Source organism: Etheostoma spectabile, chromosome 15 (assembly GCF_008692095.1).
Source record: "Etheostoma spectabile isolate EspeVRDwgs_2016 chromosome 15, UIUC_Espe_1.0, whole genome shotgun sequence".
In the NCBI taxonomy this organism is placed as follows: domain Eukaryota; kingdom Metazoa; phylum Chordata; class Actinopteri; order Perciformes; family Percidae; genus Etheostoma; species Etheostoma spectabile.
In genome coordinates this window covers 10,333,417-10,349,067 of record NC_045747.1, presented here as the reverse complement: position 1 = coordinate 10,349,067, position 15,651 = coordinate 10,333,417, and the positions used below count along the sequence as shown (strand labels likewise).

Sequence of the window (15,651 nt, the reverse complement as noted above, 5' to 3'; positions counted from 1 at the left end):
TAAAGCTCAGATGGGCCAATCTGGAATCTGGCCCCTTATGAGGTCATAAGGGGCAAGGTTATCTCCCCTTTCTCTGCTTTGCCCGGCCAGAGAATTTGCCCCACCCACGAGAGAGAGACATCATGGCTATCAAACGAGCAAAGTAGCAGTTGATCAAGGCCACACCCCCACCCTCCACCTTGCCCCCCACTCTCTCCTCCTCAAAAGCTACAGACTCAGAAATGGCACATACTAAGGAAAGCTCATTGTGGGACTGGCTTTAGTGGCTGGAATTTTGCACCAAGGCTGAATTTTGGGAAAGAGACTTCAGATATGGTATTAGGGGACCACTAAGGTCTATATAAAAGCATCCAAAGAGCACCATGTCATGGGACCTTTAATAATATCTTTATTCCCTACATTTTTCATATGTTTAAAGGATGCATAATGCTTAAATTTCCTTTCCTAGACGTTATATGTATAATTGTCCATGTTTATTAATAAAAGAAAAACTGAGCCGTCAGTGTTCTGTTAGCTAACACAGTTTTTTGCTCCTGCAGCAAATAGATGAAATCCTGGCTGGAGCCCTGACGCAGGAGGACAATGACGCTGTTTTAGCAGAGCTGGAAGCTATCACTCAGGTGGGAGTTGTGCTGCATGTTTAACCTTTATTAACTCAGGGAATGTTTGCCTGACCATGCATGCTCTTTCCTTGTAACAACCCTCTTAAAATGTCTAGATACACACACTGAGGCCTGGTCTAACTACAGGCTTCAGCTGTTTGCCACTTACTGTAGTGCTTCCACTGGACCTGGGCTGTTGTTAAATCTGTGATTCAGAGTTGAGGCAAGTCATACACAAACTACACATTGGTTTTTGGACTAGATTTGTACACTATTTGTCTCTCTCTCTCTCTCTCTTGAGGAGAGGAAAGTTAGAAGCCACAATATTTGTGTATAATTATTCGTATGTAATAATAGGCTGTATAATAGAAGCAGTATGAATTTGGTTGATTCCTATGAGTAAAACCTCAGCAGGTTTTCTTCTTATGTGATCTAATTATTGTTTCAATTGACACACACTCGAGCCTATCACACTACACAAATTATCGTTTCACACTTAAATACAGACACAGATTCCATATCTAGATAGAAAACTCTAAGTGTTTTTAGCAGTTTATTTGTTAGATAAACTGCTAAAAGGAATATGCTTTTTTTTTCAAACTAAGTATTTTTTTTCATTTTGACAAAAAGGTAGCATATTCCTTTTAGCAGTTTATCTAACAAATGTTTTGGATGCTGGCGTCTCCGGGAACCATCACCTTATCATGGTGGAGAGGTTTGTGTGTCTCTATGAACCTGAGGCCTGTGTTGTCTGGAGCTTTGTGCTCCTGGTAGGGTCTCCCATGGCAAAGTGGTCTCAGGTGAGGGGCCAGACAAAGAATAGTCCAAAAACCCTATGAGCCAACAGGTAGAGATGGAATGCCCCTGCCTGGAGAAGCCTGGGGGGGGGGGGGGTTGTTTGTGCATATGCACAAACAACAGTCAGAGTTTGGAGTACTCAGCCTTCTTGGAGACCTTGAATGGAGTCCTGTATGGGGCTCCAGTGGGGGACTCCATAGTTCTGCTGGGGGACTTCAACGCACACATGGACAAGGATAAGGATCAGCCCCTCTAAATATGAGGCAATGGTTCTCAGCAGGAAACCGATGGAGTGCCTTCTTCAGGTAGGGAATGAGTCCTTACCCCAAGTGAAGAAGTTTAAATACCTTGGGGTCTTGTTCCCGAGTGAGGGTATTACATTCAATTTATTGCACAGTTGTGACGAAAAGAGAGTTGAGCCAGAAGGCAAAGCTTTCGATCTACCGGTCAGTTTTTGTCCTCACCCTCACCCGTGGTCATGAAGGCTGGGTCATGACCGAAATAACGAGATCCAGGGTACAAGCGGCCAAAATGGTTTTCCTTAGGAGGGTGGCTGGCGTCTCCCTTAGAGATAGGGTGAGAAGCACAGTCATCCGTAAGGAGCTCGGAGTAGAGCCGCTGCTCCTTCGTGTCGAAAGGAGCCAGTTGAGGTGGTTCGGGCATCTGGTAAGGATGCCTCCTGGGCGCCTCCCTAAGGAGGTGTTCCAGGCACGTTCAGCTGGGAGGAGACCTCGGGGAAGACCCAGGACTAGGTGGAGGGATTATATCTCCAACCAAGTCTGGGAGCTGGAGCTGGAGCTGCTCCGGATAAGCGGACGAAGATGGGTGGATGGATGAATTTTTTGGATGAAGCATCAAACAAGTTTGGATTAAAAATCTTGCCTCTTCTTACATATGTGACCTAAAATAGAACCTTTTTAACATTTGCTCAGTTGTATCGCTGTGCTTTATCAAGCTTGCATTGTCAAACTGTCAACTTTTTTAGGAACTAAAAGCATGTTTTCATCTTGGCAAAATAATATGTTTGCGCTTTTCTAGTTAGTCAGGGTGACCCTTATTGTTACAACTTGTATTGTTACACTGTCCCTTTGCCTGAAACAGGGAGAAGATGTAGCACTTCCAGAGGTTCCCAGTGAGTCAATACCAGAGGTCCCAGAGGCAGCTAAAGCTGAACCAGGTACGCTTTTTTATTTTTTTTATTTCACATCACGAAGCATTCCTCACACACTTGATAGTTTTGCAGCGTTTCAATGGGGTCTAAAAAAGTCTTAAAAAGTCTGAATTTTAGGCCTTATAAAGTCTTACATTTGCTGAAGTGTTGTGTTCATGGTCTTAAGTAATTTTAAACAGTAATGCTCTAATGCTCTCTGAAATACTTTTTTTATTATGTGGTGTTGTAGTTCTTTCTTTCGAAAGTCCAAATAAAATTCACTGTATATGTACAGATTAGTATTCCTCTGTGTCACTTTGTATTCAATTTGAATACATTTATTGCAAGTAGGTTTGGTACTCTGCATTTCGTTGTACTTTTATTTCAATAAATAAGTCTTAAATTTCATTCATAGAGGTCTTAAAGTCTTAAATTTGACCTGCAGAAGCCCTGATTTGTAAAGCAATTGTTGTCAGATTGATCATAATTGCTTTTACTTTGACTTTCTGTTCTAGAGAGGAGAGAAGCCAAGAACAAGCCAGACAGAGAGATGTTGGCAGCCTAACAGATTAAATGTGTGGTTGGGAGTAGACTGTCTTTGTACTGATGGGCACTCTCTGTTAATTTAAGGATTCAATCCTCAATCATTAGCAGGTAAAGGTCTGACCTGCAGACATCAGCACATCTTCACACATTCTACAGGAATTGCACTGTGTCTGCATTCTGGTGCACTGCTCCCTTGAAGCATCTACATAAACGAAGTGAAATGGTTATTTCTCTCTCTGACTTGGATTAGAAACGCCATTTTAACTGTTCTGGTGTAACAGAATGAAAGGACACATTTTTAGATGTTATACATATTTGTTTTAGTTGTTTTCCATAATAAATAGAGCTGTGGCAACAAATGTGTTTTCTTTGCTTTTCTTACAGAAACAAATATTTTTAAAACAGTATTAAACCAATTAAGGCTCTATGGCTTTTTTGTCACTGAAGATCATGGTACTTTGTTCACATTTTTAGCTTGTGTATCATGCTATCTCCAGAAGAGGGCACTCCTTGTTTTGTTTGTTGACTCAACAGTATACAAAACAGGTGTGCTCATTCACACCCCATCAGTGAAGTGTGTGTGGTTCTTGACAGAAAGTAGAAAGCTCATGTTGCTGATATGTGGGAGATGTTTAGACAAGAAAGCCAGTATAGTATTTACAAAAACTACACTAAGTGGGCACTTAGACTCTAATTGGCATGTACAATGAAACTAACACAAATTATCCACTGTGAGAAAAACATCACCTTATGGTGCTACTGAAAACAGTCAGTTTGACTACATACATAGGCAGTGCAATTGTATACATAACATTTTGTTTTGTAAACGGAAAGAAGGCAAGCTTAATAGGGACAAATGGACTGCATATCATTTTGTAGCTTGCTCAGATGATGGCAGCAGTGTGCTCAAAAGCTTTAATGGACAGAGACAGAAAAAATCAAAATGCACCACGTCTGGTGTGGACATGTTACACTGGGGGGCAAAATACAAACTAAATCTGTCTTTTATGTCTTTTTGGCTGGACTGGTTTCATGTAGAGCAGCCACTCTTTGTCCAAATGATGCATGGGGGAAAAACAAGCAGGTTGATTATCACCTTTGCTCTGAAGACAAAATGGCAGGGTCTCTATACTTAATCACCTTGTGTAGTGTTTGCCTGTAGATGGATGCAAATATTAGAACTGTCTTTTTAGCTTATATCACACACCAAAAGTGGCATTACAGATAGGCACATATATAAGAAATAAACAATGTATGTAAATTGTTGTAAACTTTCCTCTGTATCTCATAGGGAAATATCAATATTATTGGTGAAGCTCAATTCAAATACAGAAATATGTGTGTGTGTGTGTGTGTGTGTGTGTGTGTGTGTGTGTGTGTGTTTTGGGGGGGGTGGTGCACCTAATGTGCACTATGATAAGGTGATGTTGCATTCTAATGCTGTAGGAATTTTTAGATTTGGGGGTTTGAGCTAAGTAAACAACTTAAACATCATTATGATTATTACATTACTAGCCTTTATTTTCACCTTTTATAAAGGTTATGCCAAATGATTTAGTTTTTTTTTGTGATAAGCTAGCAATACATTAGTATAGCCCATTGCTGAATAGGCCTATATAGCACTGGTGCCCCGTGTTTTTTTTTTTTGGTAATAAGTATATGATATTTTATATGGTATGTTACATGTTAGAGTGTAATTTTTGTTGTTTCATTGTATTTCTGACTTTATTTCTGAACGTTAATGCGTATGTGAGACTGCGAAAAAAACTAAGCCGTCGAAGAGTCAGTGAAGGCAGCAGCGGGCTGTCAGCTGTACGGAGGGAAGGTGTGTTTAGCTGGAGTGGGGTTTTGGGAGCGCTGTATCATTTCGCTCTCGCTGGCGCGTTGCCTCGCCTTTTGTTTGATCAAACTCGTGTATTTACCCGTTCCCCCATTTTACGCGGATACACGTTTGAAGGAAAAAAACGTTTATGGTCCTGGCTGAAGACTTCACGATGTCTCGCACCGACGAGGTTCACCGTTTGACGGAAAATGTCTATAAGGTAAGGTGTAACTAATGAATAAAGTTTTGAGGTGCATACGATCATATGATTTCAGCCGTGTTCCACTAGGAATCCGACTTTTTGTTTATTGCCCAAGACGCATTCAGAGCCTGTGTTTAATTCTATGATAATCTATTTAGGGAGAGGCGCAGTCGATCATCTTGTTGATTTTTTTTTTTTTTTTAATTAGCCTGGTTTACCAAAATTGTTTTCTTCCACCTCCACATATTACTGCTCGACTCTATGTTCGATAAGTAGTAGTAGCTAGGCAACACCTCTTAGCTAAATTTGCCCCCGTGCTTACAAAATCAAAGTCACTCTCTCACTCAATCTTCTCCTACATGTAGGCCTATTGTATTCCTAAAACCCTGCTTTGATAATAGTGTAGGCTATTGCTAAAATACCAGTGGATTTCTATCGCCTAGTTTTAATGCCGAAATAGGGACATATGCATTCCAGAAGTCAGTGTTTGACGGGCAAAGAAGGTTGGGCTTATCTGTTGCAACAAGTAAACATTTGCCCCATATAGGAGCTGAACATTCAAACCTGTTCTGCCTAAAACCCTGCGTGGACTAAGCCTCAGTGCTGGGTGGAAAAAAAAGATTCTCAGTAGAGAAAGAATGGGATACATTGAGGTACTGCATTATTTTTTATCATCAGAAAACGGTAAAAACAAATATCACCATTTCTCAGATCCCAAAATCATTTCTTCAATTATTCCAACCAGTAGCCCAAACCCAAAATTCTTTCAATTTGAATTAATAATTTATATTTTAATGAATGGGGGGGATGCAGCTAATGTGTTAAAGCAATATTATGTAACTTTTTAACCATAAAATAACACTTTAAAACCATTGTGATCTAACTTGTAATATGGAGAAAGAATGTAATTTCCACTGCACACCCACAGCAATGTGTAGGGGTGAAAAATATAATCGAAAATCGTTTTTTTTTTGTTTGCAGTTTTTAAAGATAATTTTCCCAATCAATATTTTTTATTTAGTTTATTACCAATGAGTCACCTAAATGTCGGTAACTACATCATATCCCTTTCCAGCTAAGTAAAACAAAAGCTGAAAATGCAAAAAATACATGTTATGTACTTCTTTACAAATTAAAGAAATGTCAGACTGACTGATGGACATATGATGTGCATTCTTCTTTAAAAACAGTTAGCTTTTAGAAGTGTCTCATGATATTTTCTCTAGAAGTATAATAGTCTATCAACTTTAAACTGTTGTTTTTGTTAAAGAAGGAAAGGAAACCACAACTTGATACAATTAAAAATAGCAATACTTCTGAAATCGCAGTAAATGAAAATCGCAATACAAATAGAATTGCCACGCATATATCGTGAAAGAAATGATTCAGGACAAAAGCATATTGTCCCAGCACTAATGTTGTCGCACTATGTAACTTTGTTCCAATCAACCGAGAGAAGAGCTGTACCGCTTTACAGTACTACCACGGATTTTGGTGAAACTTGATTTTATGTAGAAAATGTTTTCTGGTTTTGCTTTTGATGTCCTCTGCCTCAACTTGTCTGTTACAGAATTTTCTGATGGACAGAAAGCTTAACATGTTGCTAAAGTAACGTTAATGCTAATTGCTAACTGCTGCTAACTGTAACAGAACTATCCTAACTTGAACTACTCAAGGCTTAACCTCAGCCAATCGGGCTGCTCCGTAGGGCTAGCCTTGTTGAGCTCGGAGCACCAGGTGAGTGGTGTTTTTACACTGCTAGCACTGGAGCTCTGGATCGCTGGGAGGAGAAGGTTGTCAAGGGCCGGGGAGAAATGAATGCCAGTACTGGAACAGGTGTTGTGCAGAAAAATGACTGCCTGCCGAAGTAGGGACCCAACGTGAAGACCTAAGAATATATTTGTTCATCACATGAATTCCTCAGCTGTATGGGCGGAGTTGGCAAAAGGCTTTCAGTTGCACGGCTTCGAGATGGTTGCTGTTGTGTATCCTTGCTCATAGTTCCTCAGAGAGCCCTTCTCGATCCTCTCTTCTCGGCGCAGGAATAAGAGCTGTGTGACAGCCTTCACGAAGGCGGACCAGAATGACTTTGGGGTTCAGGCGAGGAGCGAGGAGTTAACAAACAAGAGACTTTGGAACCGCCCGAAATTTGCAACATTTGGTGTATTACACTCTGAAACTTTAGGGGCGCCAAATTTCACAAAATTAAAAGTTGCGCAGTGTTGCTCTAATGTGGGGACTTGTCATATATTAACTAACAATACTTGATACGTGACTCATGTTGAATATTAAAGTTGTTCCTGATGAAGTGTTTGTGGAACAGCTAATCCATTTGGAATATCATTTCAGCAATCTATGTAATTCAATCAAACCTAGACCAGTATCTTTGTTTCAGAGTTGCAAGCACCTACTAAAGGAATGTTAACAAAACTTCATGTTATGAGGACTCCTCACCTGTGTCTTGTAATAATTAGAGCTCACTGATTCTCAGAGAGGTTTCCTTTCATATTCCTGGTTATTGTGTACGCACAATAATCCTTAAAAGGTACTCTACTTCTAACTGCGCCCTAAGCCAGCTGTAGTTAGTACCCCTAACAGAAGACCAAGAATGGATAGAGGGTACCTGCTCCTACAGGGAATAGACATCTATCAGAAAGGAGGTCAGATGAGCAGAGTACTGACTGACTGATTGACTGGTGCTTCTTTTAGAGCCAACAAGGGAAGCAAATGTTTCAGGTGGCTATTTTGGTCCTGAATTGGTCACACAACCCACAGTCTATCCTTTTCACTGTGAATTGTACGCCATTCTCTGTCTGGGTTTGTCCAAGTGTTTACACCTACTAATGTGGGTTAATCAACATAGACACATTGTAGTTGTCTACATCTTGAACACTTGGAGGGGGAAAGGTCCCTTCATACAGTAGATGGTATTGCTCATTCAAGCACAAGCCCAGCAGTTGGGCTCTTTCTCTGGAATGAGAGCACCCGTCAGAGTCCTGACAGCCAGAAATGCTTTCGGGTTGCAGAGTGGAGAGACAGAGTCCTTCTTCCACACTGGGGATCTGATCTCATGGCAAAAGCTAGGAGGGTGCAGAGAGTGTCATCTATAGCATAGCCACTGCTTACTTGACACTCCTTGTGCTTTCTTCAACAACCTTGTTGCAGTTTAAATGCAGGTTTATTTAATGTGCTTTAATATTCAAAGAGATGGGTTCAATTTGACTCCCACCACATCTCTGTTTTGACGATTTATCAGTCACAGTATACTGCATGTTTTTAGCTGTCTATACCCTCAAATCCCCACTTGGTTTATTGTAAATGTTGCCGTTTTGTGAAAGGGGTAGGTGGTAATCGGCATATTTTATCACTGAAATCTGCTGCTGTTAGTTCGGCTGCAAAATGACCCGTCTCAGGCTAGAGTGCAGATGGTCAACTTAGGGTGTTGCAAGGTTTGTAGATTATTCAAATTTAATTAAAAAGTACTTCTGCAAGTTCTTGAAAAGAAGCAAAACGTATCAAAATGCTAAAAGTACACTGGAAATGTACCTGAGTTCACCTCGTAATTATTAGCCCGACAGCAGCAGGGCACAATGATTGGATATTTCTTAGCATAGTTCAGAGTAAGACTAGTGCCTGAATGTTGATGTCCTCCCTAAAGTTATTTTCACAGTTATACCTTTTGACCTTTTGTAGCTTTGTACTGTTCTATAATGAAGTTGCTAATTGTTTGCACTGATAATGAAACATGGCAACTGTCAGGGAACAAATTTGACTTCCACAACACTGGCTGTTCACTATAACCCTTCCCGTTTCTCTCCTCGCACGATACATATTTGAAAGCCTCTGCAGACAGTAATTTTGTTTGTCTGCTTTGTATGCATGCAGGCCTCTCCTGAGGAAGAGGAGATTTAAAAACATACGGTGGCTGCAAAGTCATTACAACAAAGCAGCTGGGCAGATACTGAGTAATCTCAGGGGAGGATAGGGGGGGTAACTGCACTGCTGTGACTCATGGTAGCCGAGTTGCATGTGTGTGTTTAACAGGGCTGGGACTCTAAGCAAGGTGAGGGCGAGACTGGAGATTCAGCATCTTACTGCAAGCGTTGCTCTTTTGGTAAAGGCCAGAGGCACTCCTTAGTTTTTTGCATGACTTTATCTTATTCTTAATCAACAGGGGAGTCAACCCTGTAAAACCCAGCAATCTCAGTGTGATCCTCTGTGACTCACTTCCATTCTTCTCTCTCACATAGACTAGAAGTTAAAGACGTGGCATCTAGTCATTCCCTCGCTGACTGAGTGAGACAGATACTTAAGGTGTGTGTGCACGGCAGTCATCTGCACCAGCTGGCCTTGTTGCTCGGTGTCTGAAAGAGGTGGTGCCCCGGGTCAAGCCTCTTAACATGTCGGTGGATGAAGCCTGGGGTGAGGGGGGAGGGCACACTGAAATGAACAAATAGATTAATCAGACTAGAGGCTGGAGAAGAATAGGACTCTGTGTGTCATCAGTCAATAATGAAACCTTTTTAACAGCTATCATGATTTCCACAGTTAACTTTTATCCTAAAAGTTGCATGGAAGTGAGGCGGTTGGGCACACCCTTTAGCACAATATAACAAGTAATGCATTATTTAGAGTCTTTGTCACAGGAAGTGTTGTGTTCTCTTTGCCCGAGACATGGGGAACATTTTGAACACACCCTGGCAGGTAAGGGAAGAGAAGGGTGTGTCTCGTCTCTTCCAGCCCTCAGGACAACACTCATTTTCCCATGCAGCACCACTCCCTGATTGTCAACACAGCCTGGAAAACAGTGGATGCCATTTTCACAAATGGCAGTTATGAGGAAGGGACATTTGTTGTTTGACCGGATCAAGCGCGATACTCAATACTCTCTGGTTAAAGGATCTTCATTGTGTTGAGTGTGATACCGCTGCAGTAAAACCCTGATCTTAAATGCAGTTGTTCCGCCTAAAAGTCATCCTGTTATGTAATAGGTTTCTCTCCCAGTTGCAATATTGTCGTGACATTCACTAGACTTGAATGAATGATATTCTGATAATGATAAGAGGACCACAGTTTCACCACACTCTCATGTGGGAGATCTGAACAGGTTGTCTCTTAGCAACAACGTGCCATTATTCTTATGTGTTTCTGTCATATTTGTGCTAAAAAGACAGTTGCAGTTGGTGAAGGGCTGGAGAAGGCATGTGAGAGGGAGGAAAAGCGATGGATTCTGTTTCAGATGGAGATAAAAGGGAGATCTTGAACCTGTTGTAATTGATAAAAAATGCTTTATTAAAAGCTCATAAGGGGTCCAGTGTAAATTAGCCCTGTCGTGTGTGTGTGTGTGTGTGTGTGTGTGTGTGTGTGTATATACAGTGCCATGTGGTCTTGCATGACGAAATCGCCTGAATGATGGGGTCCATCATCTATCACTTTATTTACCTTTTTTTTCTAGCAGTACAGTATATCACATCAGGCGCCACTTGATTTATAATATGCAATTTAATGGAGTATAAAATGACTTCAGCTCCTGAACATCAGACTCCAGAATATAGTGTTTCAACAAGTTTGTGCCTGCTGGTGCCAGGGGCCTTGAAAAGATTGCATTATGCACTGCAGAGAATATCATAACGTTCATTGCCTGTGGAACAGCACATTTGTTCCCTGTGCCTTTGACTGCGATGCAGAGAGAGGACTATTGCTCCACACATCCACCTTCTCTGCACGTCCGGGGGCGGATGGTTTAGAGACGTTCTCTCTTTTCTTTTACTCACCACTGCTTTTTCAAGGACAGAGATTGGAGATGCTCAGTTCTAAATCCAAAGATACACTGTATTGCAGTACTGCAAAGAAGCTTCATGGCCGAATTGACAGAAAAGGTTGATTTTTGAAGTCACCTTGTTGACATGGTTATCGTAATATATATATATATATATACAGTGGTGTGAAAAAATGTTTGCCCCCTTCCTCATGTCCTGTTCCTTTGCATGTTTGTCACACTTAAGTGTTTTCGGCCCATCAAACCAATTTAAACAATAGTCAGGACAACACAAGTACACAAAATGCATTTGTAAATGAAGGTGTTTATTATTAAAGGTGAAAAAAATCCAAACCACATGGCCCTTTGTGAAAAATGTGATTGCCCCCCCTTGTTAAACATACTATACTGTGGTTGTCCACACCTGAGTTCATTTCTCTAGCCACACCCAGCCTGATTATTGCCACACCTGTTCACAATCAAGGCATCACTTAAATAGGAGCTGCTTGACACAGTAAGGTCCACCAGAAGATCCTTAAAAGCTACACATCATGCCGAGACCAAAGAAATTCAGGAACAATTGAAAAGAAAGTATTGAGATCTATCAGTCTGGAAAGGGTTATAAGCCATTTCCAAAGCTTTGGGAATCCGCGAACCACAGTGAGAGCCATTATCCACAAATGGCGAAGACATGGAACAGTGGTGAACCTTCCCAGGAGTGGCCGGCCGCCCAAATATACCCCAAAAGCGCAGCGACACTCATCCAAGGTCACAAAGCCCCCACAACAACGTCCAAAGTACTGCAGGCCTCCTTGCCTCAGTTAAGGTCGCGTTCATGCCTCCCACCATCAGGAAAAGACTGGGCAAAAATGACCTGCATGGCAGAGTTCCAAGGAGAAAACCACTGCTGAGCAAAAAGAACATCAAAGCTCGTCTCAATTTCTCCACAACACATCTTGATGATCCCCAAGACTTTTGGGACAACTTCTGTGGACCGATGAGACAAAAGTGGAACTCTTTGGAAGGTGTGTGTCCAAGTATATCTGGCGTAGAAGGAACACTGCTTTTCATAAAAAGAACATTATACCAACAGTAAATTGTGGTGGTTGTGTGTGGTCTGGGGCTGTTTTGCTGCTTCAGGACCTGGAAGACTTGCCGTGATAAAAGGAACTATGAATTCTGCTGTCTACCAAGAGATCCTGAAGGATGTTCCGACCATCTGTTTGTGTACTCAAGCTGAAACGAACTTGGGTTCTGCAGCAGGACAATGATCCTAAACACACCAGCAAGTCCACCACCGAATGGCTGAAGAAAAACCAAATGAAGACTTTGGAGTGGCCTACCAAAGTCCTGACCTGAATCCTATTGAGATGTTGTGATGACCTTAAAGGCCGTTCATGCTCGAAAAACCCTCTAATGTAACTGAATTAGGACATTTTGCAAAGTTGAGTGGGCCAAAATTCCTCCAGGACGCTGTAAAAGCCTCATTGCACGTTATCGCAAACCTTGGTTGCAGTTGTTGCTGCTAAGGGTGGCCCAACCAGTTATTAGGTTTAGGGGGCAATCACTTTTTCACACAGGGCCATGATGGTTTGGATTTTTTTTCACCTTTTAATAATAAACACCTTCATTTACAAATTGCATTTTGTGTTTACTTGTGTTGTCCTTGGCTATTGTTTAAATTGGTTGGATGTTCCGAAACACATAAGTGTGACAAACATGCAAAGGAACAGGAAATGAGGAATATATATATATATATAATACTTATCTGTTACAAAAACATACACAGGACATGCCTGCTTTTATAGAAAGCCTTAAAATGTTTTATTGGAAGAGAGATGGAAGGGAAGAGAGAAGGAAAAATAGATGGAGACATTCCACATCCTTGTTGAACTTATCCCTAATTACTGTGGAGGATGAAGCTGTAATTACATGGACTGAAAGAGACACATAGAAGCAAAGGCTTTCAATTAGTAATGTGGCAGTGGACAATGTCCTTACATTTATGGGTTATGGGCTACAGTTCACATGTCTGTGGCTAGTGTTACACCCACTAGGCTAAGTTGGGCAACCACAGTGTTTTTCTGAGATTCAGACCAGTCATACTTTTATACAGATATATTGCATATATCCACATGGTTTAAATGTTCCTTTTGGTGGGGACATTCAAACTTTGCCATTGGTATGTAAAGTGACTAATGCAACAGACACAGTAAATGTTATGGCATGCAACTGTACTTTTAGTTTATTTATTAAAATGCTTTTACGCCTGCTATAGGCCTATCAACTGTACAAAGTCTTTATCAATTGACAATATGGTAGGATGTAGATATTTGTGGCAAGCTCTCTGAGATGCATCAGCATGAAATGAAAGACAGATTGTGAAAAAATAGTGCCACCTTTATGTCACATTCAAAAAGATGTGCACTGTGGGACACTTATTGGAGATATAAATGTGTTTTGAGTTTGTTAAGCACTAGATGACTTTATGCAGGGCTGTGTTCAAATCAGAATGTTACATGGAGGAGGTCAACCAAACCCTCACACAATACATCCTTATTGCATAACCACCCTCCCTAAAAGCTGACATGCAAAATGTGAATGTGCTGATTTCCTCTTCATCTAACCAGTGTAGTAACCAATGCTGGAAAAAAGTCTGCCATTGCACAATATGTTATTTTCTTTAATTCAATGGTCATCTAGACAAAACCCAATATCTGTGGTTTATTACCTTCCTGCTTTTGAGCTGAGTTTTTCCCAATTGATTAGAACAGCATTTTGAGAGATTTCAACGTAATGCATTCATTTCCTTCTCCAAAATGAATGGGTGTGTTGCTAGTCAAAGAACTAAAGCTGGCAAATAAGTCTGGGTCTTGGTTGCTGTGGGAACCGAAGTGCGTGTGTGCGTGTGTGCGTGCATGCGCGTGTGTGTGTGTGTGTGTGTGTGTGTGTGTGTGTGTGTGTCCTGTCAGGAGTCGAAGTTCAAGTGGCTTGAGTGCAGCACAACCCACCTACAGTAATGCCTGTGAGTCAGACAACCACAGATACTTTCATTACCAACAGTAACTATTTTACTACGCCTCTTGTGCTGCTTATAAGGTCTGTTAACACAAGGATAATATAGCAATAACAATTCTTTTTAGTATTATATCCCAATTATTTTCTTGATGTAAATTGATTAATTGTTTTGTCTGTAAAGTCTTAGATATTCATTTTAGTATTGTATGCACCACAAAAAAGCATGCAAATAGTTAAATTTGTGAAGCTGAAACCAGCAAATGTTTAGCATTTTTGCCTGAAAAACTGCTAACACGATTATTCAGTTAACAAAATTGTTGTGATTACTTTTATCTTTATCAACTATTGTTGCAGCTCTGGTTGCTTCCATAGTTTGCTGCATTTTGGAACACACTAACCTGTGAAATATTTTATCACCGCCTTAACTTCTGTTAGTTGTGGAAAAAAAATGTAAATGAGGGGTTGCTGTGTGGGGTCACACTGACTGCAGATGACAAAGCAAACACAGTATAAAGTTGGCTAGCAAATGATTTGATGTGCAAAGGCAGTAGGAGAGTTTATGTATGGTATATATGTGAGGTTATGGTGTTGTATGTGAGACCAAGTTTGAATTATTGCCTATATGGCCTCTGATGGGAGACACTGCAGTTCGAAGGTGGAGCCAGGACAAATAACCTGTATGAGAGGTGACTTGGTTTTTCCTCCGCCACCTGTGACCATTTGTAGACAACTTTGGGGTCATTAAGCCTCATGTCTGACATGAATCTGACAAAGTTGTGCCATATCTTTGGAAAAGGCTCTTTATATTGTATCTGTTGGTAAACTAACATTTACCAAAGTGTAAGGAATTCTTAGTAACACAACTAAGCATTTTACTTCCACATGACGTGGCATGTGCTGTTTTTTATGTATTGTCGTCTTTGAGAAAGCACATTGCACTCGATAAGTCGATATTTGCCTTCTGCACTGCAAGTTAATGAAACAGTAAGTAATAAGCATGTGCCTTTGTCCTCTACTGTACTTTGTAACTTTCACATGCCAGGCAGTCCTGATAGCATGGCGTGATTGCCTGGCAGAGAAAGGAAAGAGTCTGGGACCTGTCAGAGGACAAATGTTAGTAAAATCTGATTCCTGATATATGCTTATAGAGATGCATACTTTTGCATTCATTCAACAGTTGAGTTTTCTTGGTTCGTAACATGAGTCACATTGAACCATAATTGAATAAACGGTATCTCCTACTGTTTTATTTACGTTCACATTTGCAAAAAACATCATAATTACAGAAGGTGCAAAAGAACACTATTACTTGATGCAAAGATATACAATTTAATACTTTTTATTGCATTGTTTTTTCATCCCCTTCCAAATAATCGTTAACATTTCTGAGTCCATTGCACAGTTCCTTTTTAATATATGTACAAAGAAATTAATATCTAAACAATTATGTCTGCAAAACTCCCAAAAACAACCAGAATTTTAAAAAAAATGACACCCTTAAAGTGACGGTGGAGTGCTTATATACTGTTCTTGGTTCTTTTCAAGATTCTGCTGCATCATGTGTTTCAATGCGACTTCTGTGCCTAAAACCCATAAATGGATCCCTTCCACTAATGTAAGTTAGCTGTAATAACTAATAACTAAAACATTGCATACTTGAGGTGGCAAAGAGCTCACAAGAGACCAGCTTCTCAGGTCAGAGAATGTGGGATGAGAGAAAATACTTATTAATACTCATTAAGTTACCCCCCCCCC

The 15,651-nt window shown here is 40.6% G+C and overlaps 2 protein-coding genes across 7 annotated transcripts in view; both read left to right on the top strand.

The window, feature by feature from the left end:
• Window positions 1–3,455, top strand: part of LOC116702357 (charged multivesicular body protein 6) — a 6,330-nt gene extending 2,875 nt beyond the window's left edge. For all 3 annotated transcript variants that reach the window (XM_032536533.1, XM_032536534.1, XM_032536532.1), the window contains 3 exons: window positions 540–620; window positions 2,502–2,577; window positions 3,066–3,455. In XM_032536533.1, coding sequence (XP_032392424.1) covers window positions 540–620; window positions 2,502–2,577; window positions 3,066–3,115 — 207 coding nt within the window. In that variant the 3' untranslated portion in view covers window positions 3,116–3,455. The remainder of the gene's footprint in view (window positions 1–539; window positions 621–2,501; window positions 2,578–3,065) is intronic.
• Window positions 3,456–4,882: 1,427 nt separating this feature from the next.
• Window positions 4,883–15,651, top strand: part of baiap2a (BAR/IMD domain containing adaptor protein 2a) — a 54,505-nt gene continuing 43,736 nt past the window's right edge. For all 4 annotated transcript variants that reach the window (XM_032536529.1, XM_032536531.1, XM_032536528.1 and 1 more), the window contains exon 1: window positions 4,883–5,138. In XM_032536529.1, coding sequence (XP_032392420.1) covers window positions 5,067–5,138 — 72 coding nt within the window. In that variant the 5' untranslated portion in view covers window positions 4,883–5,066. The remainder of the gene's footprint in view (window positions 5,139–15,651) is intronic.